This window comes from Falco punctatus, assembly GCF_963210335.1.
Source record: "Falco punctatus genome assembly, chromosome: 4".
Taxonomy (NCBI): Eukaryota; Metazoa; Chordata; class Aves; order Falconiformes; family Falconidae; genus Falco; species Falco punctatus.
In genome coordinates, this window is record NC_137583.1 from 29,988,597 (window position 1) to 30,008,040 (window position 19,444).

A 19,444-nucleotide genomic window follows, 5' to 3' on the forward strand; every position below is an offset into this window, starting at 1 on the left:
CAGATGTCCTGTTTGTCTATGTCTGCAATTGGTCCTGACATGTAAACCAACAGATTTGTGTAATACATAAAAATAGCCACAGGCATAAATTAAGAAATAAAAGGTAGTGCTAACATGCAGCAGACAAATAGCTTTCATATGAATACTGGCAGTTTGACTGTTTTTTCTCACTTCTAATTGCAAGATGCCTTTACAAAGTTTCACCAGAGCCAAAAAATCACCCCTCTCATACAGATCAGATACACCCATGAAACCTCAGACCAAGCATTTACAATTTATTTAAATTCATTTTGAATCTGTTAAATAAAGGCCAAACACAAAACAGCTAAAGATTCCACTCACAACTAAGGATCAGAGATAAGCCATAGGCAGGCTGCCAGCTTCTTTCTTTCTCTGCAGCATTAATTAATGTAAGGTCTGCTTCACATTTGCTTCCATGTACCAAAATCTTTAAATTCAAGTTGAATACTGTTAACAAAGTAGACTTGATGCAAATCAACCACAAAAGCCGCAATACATCCCCAGAGTGCAAAGTTCTGTGGTTTTTCCCTTGTTCCTGAATCACACAACTGTTTTCCATATGAAAGTAAATCTGCCAAAATGGTAGGCTTTTAAAATTATTCTACATAATTCTGCATTATAAAATTACAAACTTGTATGTCTTAACACCTTTATGCATCATGCAAAATTCCATGAGAATCATGAAAAAGACAGCATTTGTCCATTTCTGCATAGAAAGAAAATTAATAATCCTTTGTAGTATACAGCCAAAAGTACTGACAGAAACATTTTACTTCAGTCAGTTTTGATTAATAAAAGTTAATTGGTAAACATAAGACATTACCTTCTGCTATATTTGATAAGTCACAAGCATTTTGCATCTATTTCCATAAAAACAGAGATATGTAAGGGATCATAGGAGAGAAATTATTCCCAGGAATTTTTGAACAATTGCCACTTTTTAAGCATAAAGCAACAGTTTTCTGTTGCATATTTGCTCTTAAGAATGCCTGCAACATTTTTAAATAGTCTTGTCTTGGCTGCATATTGAAATATTTCTGTTTGTAGACAGAGTAGTTCAAAGAGAGACAGAAAAATGTTTTTCCACAAAAGCATGTAAGTTGTTACAGGATTATATTTGCGACTTGTCCCTAATATCATAATGAGTTCTGATTAGGAAATTCAGCAGATGCAAGAAGTGAGCCTCAAAGTACAATGACAATGAGTCTTCATGTTTACCCACCTCTAAATTGGATACGATTTTTAAAAAATAGTGCATAGGTCACTTTCAAAGATGAATGTTATTAACACTTTTTTCATAGTCCATATTTTCTCTCTCACAGTACATCTGTCCCCAGAAAGCAACAAACTCATAAATCAATTTCTACTGCAAGCTGTGATAACTAAATCATACTTAGAGCATAAAGGTTTCCTTCTAGTGACACTTCCATTCCCTTTATTTTACAAATTCAAAATCTATGATTAATAAATGTAGTGGCACATAAAATGATTTTGTTCTTTAAATGTAATCATCTTAGGAAAAACAATATCCGACAGTCAGATTTTCCTCTTAGACAGTGATCTTTAAAGTTTTATTGAAATTTACAGCTGTTGAAGACTGTGCTGAAAGATACTGTGAGCAGCTGAGGCCCATTAAAACACAATATTAGTTCCAAGCATCCACTCTTTTTCTAGCTAAAAATAGATATTTTACAGTGCTACCCTTGGTGGTTTGTGGTCCAAATTTGTAATGAAACATTGGTCAAATCCCAAAATGTGCCTCACATCTCATCAGTCGGCGTGTCTCTCTTGGGAGGAATCCACTTCCAAATCAGCCTTGCTAAAAGGCATGTTCTTTGGCAGCATTTTTTTCCTCTGCTGTCCCTCTTCCACCCCATGATGGGCCGTGTTGCTCCTATATGCCCTGTATTCAGCACATACATTATCCCCAGATATGACTCGGTCTTCCCCTCCCTTCCTCTAACCAACACATGAGATTTCGCCCTGAAAGTTAAGAGGTCTGAATAAACTAATTTTTGAAACATGTTTAAAACCTGTGGCAAACAAATTATGAGCAGAGAGAAAAACAGTGAGGCTGAATCTAGACAAGTCAAACAGCTTTAGAAAATAATCCTGGGATTTGCTTACCCCGAGGTGTTAACGTTTTCCTCTACTGAACACAGTAGACAATGATACTCAAAACAGTCCACTGACAGCATCCAGGACTACTCAAACTGAGTGCTTGAAGAGATGATGGGAGATTTCCCTATGGTCTTTCATATGCATATGGGCCTTGGGGATAACAGTAAAATTTTATGTAAGATGATTCCTAGTGCTGCCTGTTCCTTCAAATTCAAACTACTCAATGCAAAATTTGGTTAAATAAATGAATAACAGGGTACTAATGAATTTTGATTTAAGGAAATAATTTAATTCAACAAAATAAAATAGTCTTCTTTTTTAGGTACTGACTTCAAAATTAATGTGGAGCTGTAAAAGGTATTGACAGATAAAAACAGCTTATAGAGTTTTGTCACATCTCTTCCTGCTGAGAGGTGTCACTCCATGATGTTAGCAAACTTCAGATATCTGCACACTTCTTCTTTTTCCCCCTCAAAGTATTGCTCAGCTAATATGCTGCGAAGTTGACAGTCTCTGAATTTATTGTTCACTAATGCTAATCATCACAATTTTAATTAAAGTATTATCTGGTGTATGTGAAAAGTAATTATGTGCAACTAACATAAGTTGTATGACAGGCTAGTATTGTAGGGAAATGCATTGCTGGCACTAGAACTGCTCATATAAAAATGAAGTGGTGTTTGTTTTAAAGTGAAAAATATGTATATGGCTTATATATATTATTTTATATATAAATATATAAATAAAATATATACAAATGTAAAATATATAGATAGATAGATGTAATATATATATGGCTTTTATATATATGTGTGTGCTGCTATCATCAAGGCAAAACCTAATCTAATGCTAATATCAGCCCAAAATCTGATGTATTATTCCTAGATATTTTACTTTTTCTCATCTTTTAAAGCCTATTTAGCTACAGCTACTTTTTTTTGACACTGTCATTAATATATTTACAATTTTACCTTGACAAATGGCTAGTAAATCTGCACCAGCTTTGATTATTTGCAAGGTGTTACGAGTGTTCAAAACCACAGCAAGTCATATTTGACAGTTGCTCGTGCCTAACATATTTTCATTCCACAATCTGTCAGCACATTTAGTCTCTATAAGAGTTAGTAATGATCACACATATTCAACTGCATAATGAATTGTTCTTAGTGCAAAAAAATAGATATTAAAGTCATGTATACCTAAAGGCAATGCAATTCATCTTCCCTGTCTAGTGAGATGAAGTGCATTTGTAAAGTGTTTTGGTTCATTAACAGTTAACGAAGTGAGAAAATGTCCACCCAGCTGAAAGGGACACTACAGAAGTGCCTTTATATGCCAAAAATTAACTTTCCTGTTTTGTGTCAGACATAATTCCACTAACAAAAGACATGAGTTAATATTCATCTAACTGCAGCTTAGTAGGGGAAAAAATTAGTTTCACTGTAAGAAAGTTAATGAAGACAGTAATAATGTCTTTGTAGTAGGAGTTTTCTTCTTAAAGAAAAAAGCAACAATAAATGAACTGATGGCTACAGTGAACTATTTCAGTGAAAAAGTCCTTCACTTAGAAAAAGGTAAAAAAATCCTCTAAGAATACTAAGAACATAATTCCTCAATACCACAAGTGAAAGGCAGTTGTAGACCTTGACCGTGTTACTGTCCTTTGTGCCTCTCCAAGGTACTGTGCACGTCTCGCGTAAAGAAAGTTAAATGCGCTCTGCTTTTAGGCCTGATGAAGCACGCCCAGGCAAGGCAAGCTGAAGACTTGACATCTCAGAGTAGCAATTTTTTTTGAAGCAGCTACCTTTAGAGAGGCTATCGTTTTCTGTAAGATACAAGGGTAAACAGGCAAAATCATCCCATCAGTCAAGACCCTGGATAATAGTGCAGTTGTAATTCCACATTAGACTCCTGGTGTTATTTGGAAAACATTAATCTGTCTAGGTGTAACATGAAGTATTTTCTAAAACTGCTTGGGAAATTTTCATGTAAGACAATAAAAAACCCATCCCAAATCCTAATTCCCCTCCTTGTTTTTCTCTTGCTGTTGATCTTTTGATCTTCTCTCTGATTCATCACTTCATACTTTCCCAGTATGAAAGCTTCCTTCTGATGATCTAGAAGCATCCCTTTAAAGTATCAAGCTGAGGCTTTGGTGACAGACAATGCACAAAAGCCAAAATGAACATACATGCACACTGTACTAAGCAGGACAGAGAATGTTTTAGGATTTAACTTTTTAAATGCATGCTATCATGTCACAGTAGCTCTGCTGCAGATTTGTTAGTTGCCTTAAGTCATAAACACTAACAATAACTCCATGAGTATATGCAGGCCATTTGCTTCACATTCATATATTATACAGGGATTAGGTGACTTTACACACCCCCTCATTTAGGAGGAACTTGTCATGCTATTCCTGGTTTTATCTGGGGGCTTTAACAAAATGTTATGGTACCAACACCACTAAAATGGAATTAATACACAGTTAGTGGCTGCAAAATTCCACCATGAGTTACACTAACAGTTAAATTAAACAGAGTATGCAGTTGGAAAAAAGTTGTCTGTCTCTCAAAGGAAACTTTCTCCCAGAAAATATTACAACCATGCACACTCACAGAGTAAGATTACCATTCTGACTAAAAAAAAGGTGAAATCTGAAGTACCCACTGAATCTTCTTTATTTTTTTCCCCAGCTGAAACAATTGACACTTTTCAGCCTAATGATCAGTAAAAGAAACAAGAAATGACATTTGTTACATCTGCTCATCAGAATGCAGGAATATGCGCTCTTTTGAGACCCTACCTGGGGTACTTCATCCAGCTCTGGAGCCCTCAGCACAGGAAAGACACGGACCTGTTGGAGTGGGTCCAGAGGAGGACACACAAATGATGAGAGGTCTGGAGCACGTCTCCTATGGAGACAGGCTGAGAGTTGGGGTTGTTCAGCCTGGAGAAGAGAAGACTCCGGGGAGACCCTATTGCATCCTTTCAGTACTTAAAGGGGACCTTCAAGAAAGATGGGGGCAGACTTTTTAGTAGGGCCAGTAGTGATAAGAGAGGGGGTAATGGTTTTTAAGTGAAAGACAGTATATTCAGACTAGATACAAGGAAGAAACGTTTTATGATGAGGGTGGTGGAACACCGGAGCAGGTTGCCAGGAGAGGCGGTAGGTGCCCCATCCCTGGAAACATTCAAGGTCAGGTTGGACACAGCTCTGAGCAACCTGATCTAGTTGAAGATGTCCCTGTTCACTGCAAGGGGAAGTTGGAACTAGATGACTTTTAAAGGTCCCTTCCAACCCAAACTATCTGATGATTCCATGATCTGTTAGAACTGGCAACTGTGTTAACATGTATAAATAAATAATTATTAGGAAACACAAAGAACAAGAATCTTATTTGACATACTGTAAAGCATCTTTAAAATAATACATGTAGTGATACCAGATTTTTTTGACAATTCTGCAATTCTGTTATCTTGGCTCCCTAGAAATACAGTACTATTAGAATGCTGAAGGGCTGGAGAACCTCTCCTCATAAACATCCTAAATACTGGTAAACAATGAAAGATAAAGGCATCAGCATTTACTACCTTAAACCTGCTAGGTAAACCCTACTGCTGAGCCAGTTAAATGACATTCCTTGAAACATCTTAAGAATTATCTTTTTCTCAGATCTAGTCTTTACTTTTGATCTTTCATAATTCTCACGTAAGGACAACTTAGCACATTCTCTGTTTCCACATCGGTGAAATGAATTCATTCTAGTGGTTACAGTATCTCTGTGTAAATAAGCACCAGGATTATTGTTATGGCATAAAAATGGTGCAGTGTTAAGTATGTGTACATTAAGGCTTTTCCATGAGTAAGAGTTATCTTGACCAACTATTTAAATTAATTGCACCACTGTCCTCTTTTTTTTAGCACTGCTTATTTCCTCTGTCTACATATACTGCAGCAATGTCACTCTTAGAAATCATTATTACAGCTGACAGACTAGTTGATTGATCTACCCAAATCATTGTCAGCTTGTTTAAGAGCATTAAAAATAAGCTTTATATTGATTTAGCAATGTAAGATAATTTTAATCAGTTTAAAGAGCATCCATACAGAGTGGATGTATCAATTTAACTGATCAGTTTAGCCAGTGATCCAGTTAGATTGATGCATCCGTCTAACTGGACCTCCTGCTAAACCGATCAGTTGCATTGATACACCTCTTTGTGTACAGAAAACACATTAAATGCACAACTTGCTCCACAGATAAGAAACAGAGTTCCCCTAAGATAGTTTTACACTTCTCAGTTTTATGCGCATCCTCTCCATGTCTCAAGTTTGGTTTTTTTTATTTATAGGGCTGCCACATTTACTTCCAAATTTCACAGACAGCAATACGTGAGTGGGTGCTGTACAGTGTTTCCAACACTTTGAGGGAGCAGAAGACCTACTGCACATAGACTGCAACAAAGATTGGCGTGAGTACTATAAATCTGGTCCTTCCCGAACCTATCAGGCTTGCTGTACAACATATATGAAACTTCCAAGGTGATTCACACTTTCAGCCTGTGTACTTCTACTGCAAAAGTGTTTAGAAACTGCTACGCAGGCCAGACAAATGTCCTCGAATTCCTTTCAGATAAAATTTCTGACCAGGGAAATAAAACATATGTGGAAACCTTTATGTATACTTCACTGACTATAGAACAGTTCTAAAGCTTTCCCACTTATAAGCATTACCACAGTGCTATGAATTACAAGTGATTTTACCCCAACAATTCCAACAAGGTAGGAGTAAGAGTAAATTATAGCATGTGAAAATTAGGATTTTATGTTGATGAATAACAACACATATCTCCGCTTGCAGCTTTCCCAAACTGTAAGAGAACTCACACAAGTCTCATTTTCAGACATTGCCTGCCTGCCTAGGTCACTCTGTTCTGTTCCCCTGTAATAGTTCCCAAGAAACTGTCTGATACCTGGATAACAAGGTTCTTTCACCATCTGCAAATTTTTGATTTGTGTATTCTCAGCATTGACAAAAGAAAATTTGTAATGTGACAGGAGTGGAAGAAGTAGATTCTTAATGGTTAATAACTCAGGATTTGTCACTTAGCTCTCTTCAAAAGATTGCCCAGAAACCCATTGTTTCATCTTCCAGCTGTTTCCCATCAAATTACTATTAAATTATTCATAAATTATTACATAGTTTCTTCACATCCCTGCAATGCTAATTGTAACAGTTTCAAAGAGGCTGTAATACTAGCATTCAGGTTTAAATAATGCACATAAGCAGCAGTAAAATATACAGTGTGGATTAATAAAACTGAAATCCAAGAAGAGTTTTTCCTTTCTAACATAAACTCTAAAGACTCACCACCCCTTCCGGAACTTTGCAGTATCTCATTACCATCAGTTGCTAGCACAGCTATCCCTTTGAACCCATGAAAATATAATACACAGATAAAAATAACCACCAACGTTCTTGGCATTTCAACAGTTTCCTACTAAATTAGGCAAGTAAAAGAGATTTTATCTACATTTTTTAATGTTACAGCTAACCCCTTCAGTCTCTAAATAAAACTGTGCAGGTGAAAATGCTGGATGGCTTCATAACTGTTTCAGGAAAGGATAAATGAGCATATATTGAAATAATAACTAATCAAAGTGCAAGTGCTGTACCATTAGTAGGTGAGCTGTTAATTAGCCAAAAAGAAATAAAACTGTCACGGTAGGCTAAAAAGATAAGGAAAAAACAAGCAATATTTAGAATTTTTATCATGACAAAAATAGTATTAAGTATAACTCTGTAAAAAAAAAAAATCAGTCTCATATATTTAAAAAGAAAAACCTCAGTATTCATTAAGTTAGTTCACTTGAGTAAATGTAATTGAGAGATAAGCATTTACTTTTCCAAAACATATCATGAAAATGAATAGCATGAAGGAAGTGCAGACATTCCGCGTATCAAGATCCTTATGCTGCACCAGGGCCATTAAAACCACATGAATTATTTTGTCAAACTGCTTAGGAAGTTCAGAGACGATCTTAAAACAGTAATTTATCTCAAACTTAGTATGAACAAGGCTACTTTATTCTCTTTAAACCTTAATTAGCGTACTTAAAATGTAAGTTGTGTTATCAAATACAATTAATCATATTTCAGGGTGGGAGTATTTTGAGGTTTAAACTGACTTACATTCTGCTGCTTGGTATAATCTTGTGCCCATCTCTAAACCATGTCACTTGTGGTCTTGGGTAGCTGAGCATGTGCAGGAAGTTTAGAACTGCAGCTTGTCCTTGAGTGACTGTTTTTCTCTGGTTTGTGTCCATGAAATTTCCCATGTCTGCAAAGAAAAAAAATATATTGAGTGTCCTGGAAGATTTTTTTCAGTGGACAGAGAAATAACTGTGTTTTCCAATAGTCATTGGCACTGCTATAATTAGTCAATATGACACTACAGATCATCACACAGTTTTCATTAATACAGATCTGGATGAACATAAGGCATAAGCAAACCCAAGTGCTGCTACTGCACACAAGAGGTGCCTCAGTCAGCAGTACTGCATGGCGTCAGTGTTCGTTTGCAATAACTGAGTGTTTTTAACTGCAAGTGACATTTTAATGGAGGTTTGTTTTGTGGGTTTTTGGTGTTTGGGTTTTTTTTTTTTTTTTTAATAAATCCTTGCACAATAGAGAAGAAATCCCTGTGCAATGCAAAAGAATGCAAACAGTGTGTATAATTCTATCAATTTTCTGGTCACCAATTATTCTTGTTTTTATCCTTTTATCCATTGCTACACAAATAAAGAAGCAGCTGTATCACTTATACTGTATCACATATAGTCAGATCCATGCAAATAAGCCATTATACGCAAATGGGTATCAAAGTCACAAGGCTGCAGTCATGTTGGTAGCTGCTAGTTCTGGCACCACACCATGATTTAAATAGTGCTTCTAGATCTTTGACATTTACAAAGGCATCCATAGTATTAAAGAGCAGCTTTTAAAAAAAGAAAATTAATGGAAGAAAGAAAACTACAATTGCAGAACCTCTGTCTCTGAAGGTTTTATTTCATAGACAAGTTCGTGTATCTATGGAATCCTTGTAAAAATTCAGTGAACGTTTTCTTTTTCTTTTGCCTTTTGTATCACGTTCCTATCCATTAAAATAAACAGGGCTGTAGACTCCTACTTATTCACCCACCAAAGAACTTCTATGTATTTTAATTTGCTTTAAACCAAGAAACTGACAGACACCCAGAACTCTGCTGGTTTCTGCCACCGAATTCTTTTTGGGTTTTTATTGGGGTGGTTTTTTTGAGGACCACAGGGTTCTCTACAAGTTCTTTGTTGCAGAGAGGGATGCAAAGGACACTGAAATGGAGAAGACTACTACCAAGTCTGTGGATGGTAGGAGATGATAAGAGACAAAACAAGAGCAGAAATTAAAAACACATGGTATTTTAAAGAAGCTTTAATCATCTTTGTGATTTTCAAGTTATTTATTCAGACATAATCAGCATTGTACTTCCTCTGTTGCTCCATATTTCTTACAACTCTAATCAGATCATCTACTTGAAAAGAAGTTTCAAACCGTGTAGGTGGATCTAATTAACTCCACTGTCATATGATTACTTTAGTCTTCACAATCCAAGAGTTTTTAAGCCCAGTCTGCAATTAAGATTTACTCAGCAGTTTTCTCACAAATACCTGTTTCCCATTCTGTTAAGTAATGTTAGCATATGTTGAGAACGTTTTTTAAACTATTTAACAAATTCCGTGCTACTTCAGAGATCTAGGACATGGAATATACCTCAGACCTTTCTCAGTGCACACTGGAATTAAGCCTTTCAATTTTTCACTAGAGATCTTGAGTTTAAGTGTACTGGGAAGCACCCTCTATCCAGTGGCAAAAATAGTTTCTTGAGAACCCTTCTGAGTTAAGCACCTAACATAAAACTCCCCATAACTCTTGATGACTGGATAAGGTGACTTTAGTAACCCCTGGGAACACTGCTTTCTGATATGTTTTCAAGAATAACCAAAAAGTAAAATATGGTAAAATATCAGGTACTTCATTATATCCACACAGTTTAAATCAATGAATTTAGATCAAAAACATTAAAATACAGAAAGCAGTCACATGGTACCAGTAGTGCCCTGGGTAGTGGAGAATGAGGATATTTAAAACCTGTAGAACACTCTAATCTGCAGGAATACAGTGCAAGTCCAACTGACAAGTTTCACCATAGAAGCTGTATCTGTCACTACAGGTTCAAGCTATACAAGACCTGCTTTGCTTTGTCTCAATGTCTTTATAGGTCAAAATAAATAAATAACTACATCTACTGCTTAATTCAGAGAAAGAAGTCTTAAGAGATAGCTTTTTTAGCCTTTTCCAGCAACAGAAACTACAAATTAAATGAGGAAAAAATTAAAATCAAAGAAAAGTAAAGAATTACAGTTCTTTCCCTCCCAAGAACAACAATATGTACACACAAAAAAGCCTACAGAAACAAAACACTTCACTGCAAATCTTTCCCTCACTCAGAGGAAAATAAAGCTGTCTTTTCGGGAGACAAAATTCTTTAGCAGCACTATCAAGGTAAAGTATTCCTGTGCCTCCTTCTCACCATCATTCCCACAAGCGTTTCCTCAAGAACTTCTCTCTCCACTATGCCAGTACAACTGCCTGTACAGCTGTGTAGGGAATCAGACAGGGTCGGGGGGAAAGAACTATTTTAACAAAACCTACAAAATAATTGCTGGGTTTTTTTAAATTTTTGAGAAGTTTCCCAGTCCACAGCTGCACAAACAAGTTTTCCTGCTGAGCCTAAAGGACTGCATCGCCATACAAGAGTGGGAAGGATTAGTGGATGGAGGAGAAAATTAGCACATTTTTCTCTGGTACTGCTACAAAAATCTTTGTCCCCTGAAACCACACCTGTAGACGCAACTGCAGAGGCACAGAGGCTAATCCAATGGCTCACTGCTGCAGAACAAGAAGCATCTCACCCTCACCTTCCCCTGCTCCATTCTTCCCTGCTACCCCTGTTGGAGGTCCCCACCCCACTCCAGTTATGCTCACTTGCATCAGCTTTCACTAGATCCTCGGTGACCTGACAGAATTCACTAAAACAGAAGAAAAATATTCAGAGATGCAATTGCAAGGGTCTGACACACATCAGCGGGAGCACAAGGTCACTAGGAGGGGCACACAGCAGGGGTACAGGGGTTGGTAGAAGGCAGGGAAGGAAAACCCCATTATAGCAGCAGTTTATTTTTGCTTTAGATCCCAGCAGCTCTGAAACAGTATGACTGAGAGATATTACAGATCTAGTAACGTAATTTACTCTAATACAGTAAACTGGTGAATATGATACCAGAACTTACAAAGTAGCATTTGCAACTGTTTTTATTTTAAAACACAGGAAATTCCGTGTAATCTCCCTATGACATAGCAATTGACTTGGATCAGTTCCTTGGAATTGAGTTCTAATAAATAATTCAATTTATCTAAATTCCACTTATTAAGTGACACTTACTACTACTGACTTTCCAGTTACTGACCCTGAGGAAGAGAAATTTGATCCATGTATCATATTGTTTATATGCAGTATACAAATCTGTCTTTTTTTTAAAAAAAAATATGTTTTTACTTTGAAAAAAGAACAAGACCTAGTTTCATCATTATTTCCAAACAATTTATTTGGATTATATTTTCTATATGTTAACTGCAAGAAAAAGAAAATTAGAGTATGTACTCATTTCTTAAGTTATGTTAACTAGCACTAACTCCTGAGAAAATCAATTTAACATATCCAATTGTAAGTTAGATATCAAATCAGAGGTCAGCTCAAGAATTCTGCATAGTCTGTACTGAAGTGGTACAAATATTGGAGGGTTTGGTTCAAAAAGGTGTTAAGAACAGACTTTTAAAGTTTTGTTAGCAAGGTTTTCATGGTGCAACAACTGCTTGTTTTATATCACAAGGATTACAACCTGAAATCTTCATGGAGCTCTCTCCACTGTACGGTTTTCTTTCAGATATCCTCTCCTGTCCTCCGGTCTGTTATTTTGTTGTTGTAGTTTTGATTGATTGTTTGCTTTGTGCTATATGGTCTTTTTTAATCCCTGCATACTCAGGGAAAGGTATAACGGGTTTTTTATGCTACAGCTATCTCCAAATTATCTCATCTTGATGGCTCTTAACGGCTCAAAGCTTGCCCTGAAGATTTAATGTTTCGCCACTTTGAACTGCTTCCCAGAAGACAGCTAGAGTAAGTATGAAACTTCTTGTGATGCAATAATTTTAAAATTTATTAAATATGGTATCTAGTAACTTTTCAGGCTAGCAAATGTTATTGGTTTGTTGGTTTTTTAGCCACAAAAATAAGTGGTTAGCTAACGAATCACAGAATAGTTTCCATTCAAACATACATGCCACTTGAACTTCCGATTTTCTTTGCAGCAATGCCCCCATCCTGTTCCGTACGACACACTGATAAAAGCCAGCATCAGACCTCTGCAAAGCTGGGATGATGTACCTGTAAGACAAAATTCAGAATTATTGTGCACTTCCTTCTAAAGGCAAATCAATGCTACTTTATACAGAATTTCTTATTTCCCCTCTAATATTTCACGTATTGTCTCAAATGCTTATTGTATTTTTTCTTACAAACAGCATTCTCATATAATATCATCTTCGGCTACAATATCACCTGTATTATATAGAAGACAAAATATACTTTTAATCCATAAAATATCATTCAGTCTTAAGATCTACATTCAATAAACACTAATAAGCTTTCCACAAATTCTCTTTCAAAATACAGACTTAAATGTTCTCCTTAGTTTTATCTACACTCATGCGTAAGGCAAAGATGCCTGGTAGTTTGTTCAGAGGTAGCCCAAGAAGACTGCCATCTAAACGTAGGCAGTAGGAAGACTTGCAAGAAATAGCAACCAATGAGAAAAGATGGTTACTACATGGCGTGACTACTGCGTAACTCAGAAGAATAATGGAGAAGACATGGTGCACTGTAGGTTGTATTTGTTCTGCCCTTCACTATGCTTAAAAAGTCACTTAGTCCATGAATGCTCGCTCTCCTCATTCAACTATATCTGATTACTCAACATGAAAATGAGCTGATGGGCTCAGTTTTAATGTGAATAAAACACATGAATAATATAGATAATCCTGCATTAAACAAACATTAATCAAAGCGCATATTCCCCCGGTCACCTTCTGGAGATATTATGGTAGGATTAATGAAAGTCTTTATGAAAAGATAAGGAAAAATAAAACTGCTGAATTTTAATCTTCAGAATTTAATTCCAGCAAAAGAAAGCATCTCTTCTCATACTCACATACACTATACACACCCACATACAGAGCTTAATATCTGAACAGGATCAGACAGCATAAAAACAAAGGAGGTAGAAGAAATCTAGTTTAAGTGATAAGACTATAATCACTGCATTATAATTACAATCAAATACATTATAGCAATTAGGTCAGACAACAAAATACAGGGAATTAAACCAGAGCCCAACACTATGGACAAATTTTACCAATGTATTGTGATTCCTAGGAGACCCTGGCTTCCTAAGTATATGAGTTGTAGGCAATCATGCTGCCTGTCTGCCTCTGTGCCTAAGCTGACTCCTGGTGACCTCATTTGTAGCAACCAGCAAATTTTCTCCAGTGATTATGACAATTTGTACTGGGAAAATAAGGAAGACTCAAAACAGTGCTCTGTTCAGGAGTTACAGTAAACCTGACAATCAGTAAACAAATATTGCTGGCCAGTGAGTACGTAACTCTGAATTAGCCAGTGCCTCTTGCCTGATGAGCATCCATAGGAAACTGAGTGAGAAAAGAGGTGAAAGTACAAAGCATAAGAGTGTAAGATAGAAATCAATAGGACATAAGGCTTCCCTGCTTCCTTACAGAATAATTTCCTTCTTTGCCAGGTAGATGACTGTTACAAAACATCATTTTTAAGAAGAAAAAAAAATAATTAAGATTGACAAATAAATATTGACAATTCATTTTCACAGTGTATTTTAATAAACAGTTTATAGCTTAACAAGCCTTTCTTCCTCCCATAAAGATTTAGTATCGTACTTGGCTAACATTTATCCCTCTGCTTGTCTATTAAATAGAGCCAAAATTAAATGCTTCTTTCTTTGGTATTCATCTGTACTAAGAGAGTAATTCAGAGTTAGTTTTTCTGCTGCTAGGACAAAACAAATCAATTAAATCAGAAGTGTCCTACTTTGGTTTCCCTTTCTGACTTATTAATGTTTCAGCAGTAAACATTCTTAATATGTTGCCTGAGGAAAAGAAAATCTTTTAAAGTCTGCAGTGAAAATCCCATCTACCTTGGAAATTCCAACAGCCCAAACTTACTGAGCAGTTGGCTTCTCAGTGGACCTACTGGGTAACAATGTGCAGGTAAGGCAAGCAAAATGACAAGAACTTAACAAAGGTTTAAAAAAAAAAGTTTAAAAAAAAAAAGTGATACAACATATGTTTACATTATTTGAGACTAACCTGAAAATTACAAATCTGGGCAACAGACATTCATGGAATTTCTAATTCCATGTTTACAATTTTCAAAAGTCTTTATGCACCTCATATGTCTGATTATTTTTTGAAAATACATTTTTCTATTGAACTAAGAGTCAAAATACTGGCTTTTTTGTGCTATGCTTTCACCATACTTATTTTCTGGTATGCAAGAAGGGATACAAATAGTGTTTTCTAAATTCAAAATAAGACTTTCTTCCACAGAATGAATTTATATCAAAGCTTAATACAGGGTTTTTTTACAGTGAGAAGACATCATTTTGCTTTAATTTTGTCTACACTCTTTCAAGATAGCTCTTCCCATTGTATAGATGCCAGGAGGCTACTTACGGTTCCTGGGGATCTGCGTAAGTACTTGAGAAAGTCAGACCAAACAGCTTCTCTGTTTTGAATGGTACAGCCATCCAGAAAGTGGCTATTTAGAAAGTTTCCACAGAAAGATGGAAAGTGACAAGCATAAAAGAAAAGGAAAGTCTTCAACAGCATAAGATGCTCTACCACCAGGATTGCAGTGAGTTAGAATTTAAAGGATGAAGTAGTATCAAACATCTAAGGATGAAATGCTAGCTAGCACTTACATTTCACTCCTGATTTCGAATTTACACATTCATTTTAATTTTAAATGCTCTAAGAGTTAAAAGTGAACCTATAGGCTACAGGTTTTTAATAGCCATACTTGTGAAGACAGAATTAAAACCAAACATATTTTATTAGGTAGTCATATAACTTATTGTCTATTCAAACTTTTTAACAAGCGACTTATGCATCAACTGACTTAACTTTTTTTTATACAGAACAAAATTAAAATTTGTCCAATGTTAAAAACACAAATAAATAATCAAATAATTTTAAGTAGTTTGGGAGGGAAGTGTACTGCTACTTAGATGTAACCTTAGTCTCTTCAATTTAAACAAATTAATATCTTCAGGCCACAAAAGCGAATATGGAAGACACACCTAGTCCAGAACTTCATTCAAAAGAAAACAAAGAAAAAGAAAGAAAAAGGAAAAAACTTCACTGCCTGAACTTTAGACTCTTAACTTAGACATAACCAAAATTGCTACTGCACTCTGCAATACTGATTTGTTTTCATTACATGTATCTCAGATCACAAAGAATTTATAAGGTTGTTTTATAAATTCTTAATACAAACTAGTGTATGCACAGTCACTATAAAAGCCAGGCTGTGCACATAATCAGCATCGTTATACAAAGAAAAGCTGTTCATTCAGGGTCACCAATGTCAAAATGCAAAGACTCCAATTAGTTCTTTACTCACTTGGTGTGTTATAATAAGCTTTTAATATTTTCAGCCTGTTACAATATAGACATTACTTTAACTGAGACACACTAAGTAATATCAGTTACCAAAAATCTTTGATTGATGATTCAAACTGCAGCAGAAGTCACTTAGGGAAGATCCATGCATTTAAACACAGTATTTACCCAAGAGAACTGCAGAGCAAATTATTACAATGTCAAAGTTCAAATTTTGCAACTGGAATTTTTATGTCTAAGCATATCTTTTTCCTTGCTTTCATTCATCCTAATGCACCTATGCTATATAATCCTTTTTGGAAGCTTAAAGCTTTGCATTTCTATAAAATCAAAATCCTGTTTGGCTTATCTCTGACTGTGGTATAGTAGTAGTAGTAGTAGGGCTGCAATTTCTAAGTTAATATTTTCTATCAATGTTATTTTATTATTATAAACCAGTATTCTTCTGTCTTCTGAATCACCTCTGCAGCAGATGTTTTAATTACAATTAGAAACAAGAACAATATAAAAAATGCAAAATTAAGAAATACAGCTTGTATCATGACCTGACATTTGCTAGACTAAATTAAGCCAAATGACAAGAAACAAGGTAGTGTGTACAGATATGTACGCACACAGCTTGGGGAAGGTTTACCAATACTAACTTACACTGCAATACACAGTAAAACGGTAATTTTGTATTAGCATGTGCACTTATTTAAGAAATACCACAGCATAAATGTCACAGGATCTTATTCAGATTTCTCCTAGCATCATGAAATGTAAGTCTCCCTGTGCCTAGCACATCTACAAAGCTTGGGTGCTAACCTCTGCTGTTTGTTGATTCCATGTTCATGGGTTTTGTCCTCCCACACCATTTCTTTGTCAGCTTCTTACGCAGTTAAGAGCTGTTGTCAGCTCCTTCTACCAAGGAGCTACAGCAGATTCTGCTGCTGTTGATCAAAACAAGTGGCATTTACACAAAGTGACGCTCAAACTTTCTGTGATTAATTGTGCTATTAGAGATTTTTTATTTTCTAGAAAGTATTCACAAATCTCTTCTATATGTGTGTATGTCTCATTTTGAAGGATTAGTGTATCTCAAGGCTTGAAACCAGCAACCATTAATAGATACAATGACTCATGGCTAATTGGTCTCATCTAAATCAAAAATCTTTAAATTCTAAGAAAGCTCACACAGAACTATATGTTTGGTTGGAAACATAGTTGCTAAATACTGTGTGTGCTAAATGACCAAAAAAAATTTTTAAATGTTATTTAATGGACTTTTTTCCCTACTGCTTTCTAAAAGTAAATAATATAAAAATTAGAACTAATGTTAGGTTATAATTTTGAAAATCTTTGAGAAAAGTAATCATGGACTACCTTGTGCAACAATATAAACTTTATATCATTATCTGCATTTTTATACTAATCTATAATATAATTTCTGCCTATAGTGATGTAGCACAGCTTTACCTTGCCTTAAGCAATGTAATTACTAAAGTGCTGTAGTTCGCTTGGTTTGCTAAAGACATAAGTGTTATACACAGGCTCTGTCTTCACATACCCACCCCTTATAACTTCTGAATTCACTGGGTAATTTCAACAAAGTTTGAAAGCAACAAGTAAGTTGCATAAATATTAAATTTCTGTAAGGTTCTAGACATTGCCAATTGCATAGGGGAGACCCAGTTAACGCTTCCATTAAAGAAAAGCAGATAAAAGTTGGCTGGTTTACACTTTGATATTTGGCCAGCCATCAGCAAAAATGTAGTGCTGATTATCCACAGTTTGGTTTTTCTCTTGCTTGACGGGATATCTTGCTGAAAGGGGAGGGAGTCAGTGAGATCCTGGGAGCAAAATGCATCATCATAGAAGAACAGTTTGTTAAACTGTAAGATTAATTTTTGCATTCTCAGAAGTGAAACGAAAAGCTTCATATGCAGTTAAGATAGACTGCGTTCTTCTAGATCTCACTGAAAATAACAGTCCCACTGAGCTTAGCTTTGTTAAAGGACGTGTAGCATATCATATGTAACATTTAGCTAAGGAATATGCCTGCCACTTATTACAAATACATGTAAGGTTACATCTCCAGTAAAAAGCATCTTTAGTACTTAAAAATTCTAAATTAGGACCCTTGTTTTGAAATGTGAGAATCATTTTTAGCAAAGGAGGTTCTGTCATAGAGATCTTACTTTATGAAAAAAAAAAGTCTTATTTCATGTTGAAAAAATACATTGTCGGTATATCAGCATCAGCAAAGCTGTTTTGAGGTATTGGAGATTTGGGGGTGGGGGGAGGGTGTTTTGGCAGGTTTTTACAATTACACTTAGAGAAGGCTATTATATAGGTTTTATTTACTTGTATTCGCTGGAGTAGGCGGTTATTTCACTGTCATTGTGTAACCACTTAAATTCCAAGGGCCAACTGCCTTCAGCAAGGCATGTAAGTACGAGTCGATTTCCTTCCAAGTGTATCTGGGGCAAGCCTGGTTCAGTCTTGAAGTATGGTGCAACATCATCTGAAATACAAAGAGAAAGTGGTTTCGTAAGCTATTTAAGTGAGTATAGTGCAAGCCATTGATATTTAGCTCTTTTTCCTTCTCAAAACGGCCATTTAGCTCATTTCTTCTCAAAATGGCCATCGTAAAACACGACACAACATGATTCGGTAGTTATAGCTTACACGGTTATATTCATAACTAAGCTTTAACTTGAAAGGCAGAATTCAAAATACTTTGATAACCTTAGTTCTTGTTACTTATATTAAAGTGCCCCACTCAGACAAGCTTCTCTCCACGTTTACTGTTTACACATACGAGAATTTCATCATTGCCTACTGCAGCATGCAGTGAACACCACTACTGCTTTTTTTTTTGCCTCTTCTCTGTGAGGATTAAATCCACTCAAAGCTTTTTTTTATTATTATTTCTTGAATAGAAACCAGAAGAGTAATCTTGGATAGAAATGATTATCACAGCAGGAAAAATCTCAAGGTAAATGAAGAATTTTGATAGGAAAAAAAGAGTTTAGAAGAAAACACCTCACAAAACCAGAGGATGAACGTGGTTTTCAACATTATCGCCAACCAAAATGTGTTAAATTATATTACCTGAAACAACTAACAGATTTTGAATTGGGGTACTTCAATATTGTTCAAGGGTCACATGTAGTCTCAAACTCTTGTTCTCCCATGGATCACAAATGCTCAAAATACTCCAAGCAACAACATTCTCGACTGGTAAATTGCGAAAGCCTCACGCAAACACAGACTTACACAAGTCTACACCTGCTGGAGATGCACCCCTTGTCACCTCTAGGAGATGAAGGCTTTCACACTTCAGGCATCATATTTCTACTTGTAACTATGCAGGAATTACAGACTTAATCTTAGATGTTTACAAATACCTTCTATAATCAAAGTTAACATGTTTACATATATA

The 19,444-nt window shown here is 35.7% G+C and overlaps 1 protein-coding gene across 4 annotated transcripts in view; it reads right to left on the reverse strand.

Moving 5' to 3' along the window:
• Positions 1–19,444, reverse strand: part of SDK1 (sidekick cell adhesion molecule 1) — a gene marked incomplete at its 3' end in the record, with an annotated part of 406,390 nt that overhangs the window by 271,775 nt on the left and 115,171 nt on the right. For all 4 annotated transcript variants that reach the window (XM_080382366.1, XM_080382367.1, XM_080382368.1 and 1 more), the window contains 3 exons: positions 18,364–18,523; positions 12,585–12,691; positions 8,340–8,487 (listed from right to left, as the gene is read on the reverse strand). In XM_080382366.1, the coding sequence (XP_080238492.1) occupies positions 8,340–8,487; positions 12,585–12,691; positions 18,364–18,523 (415 nt within the window). The remainder of the gene's footprint in view (positions 1–8,339; positions 8,488–12,584; positions 12,692–18,363; positions 18,524–19,444) is intronic.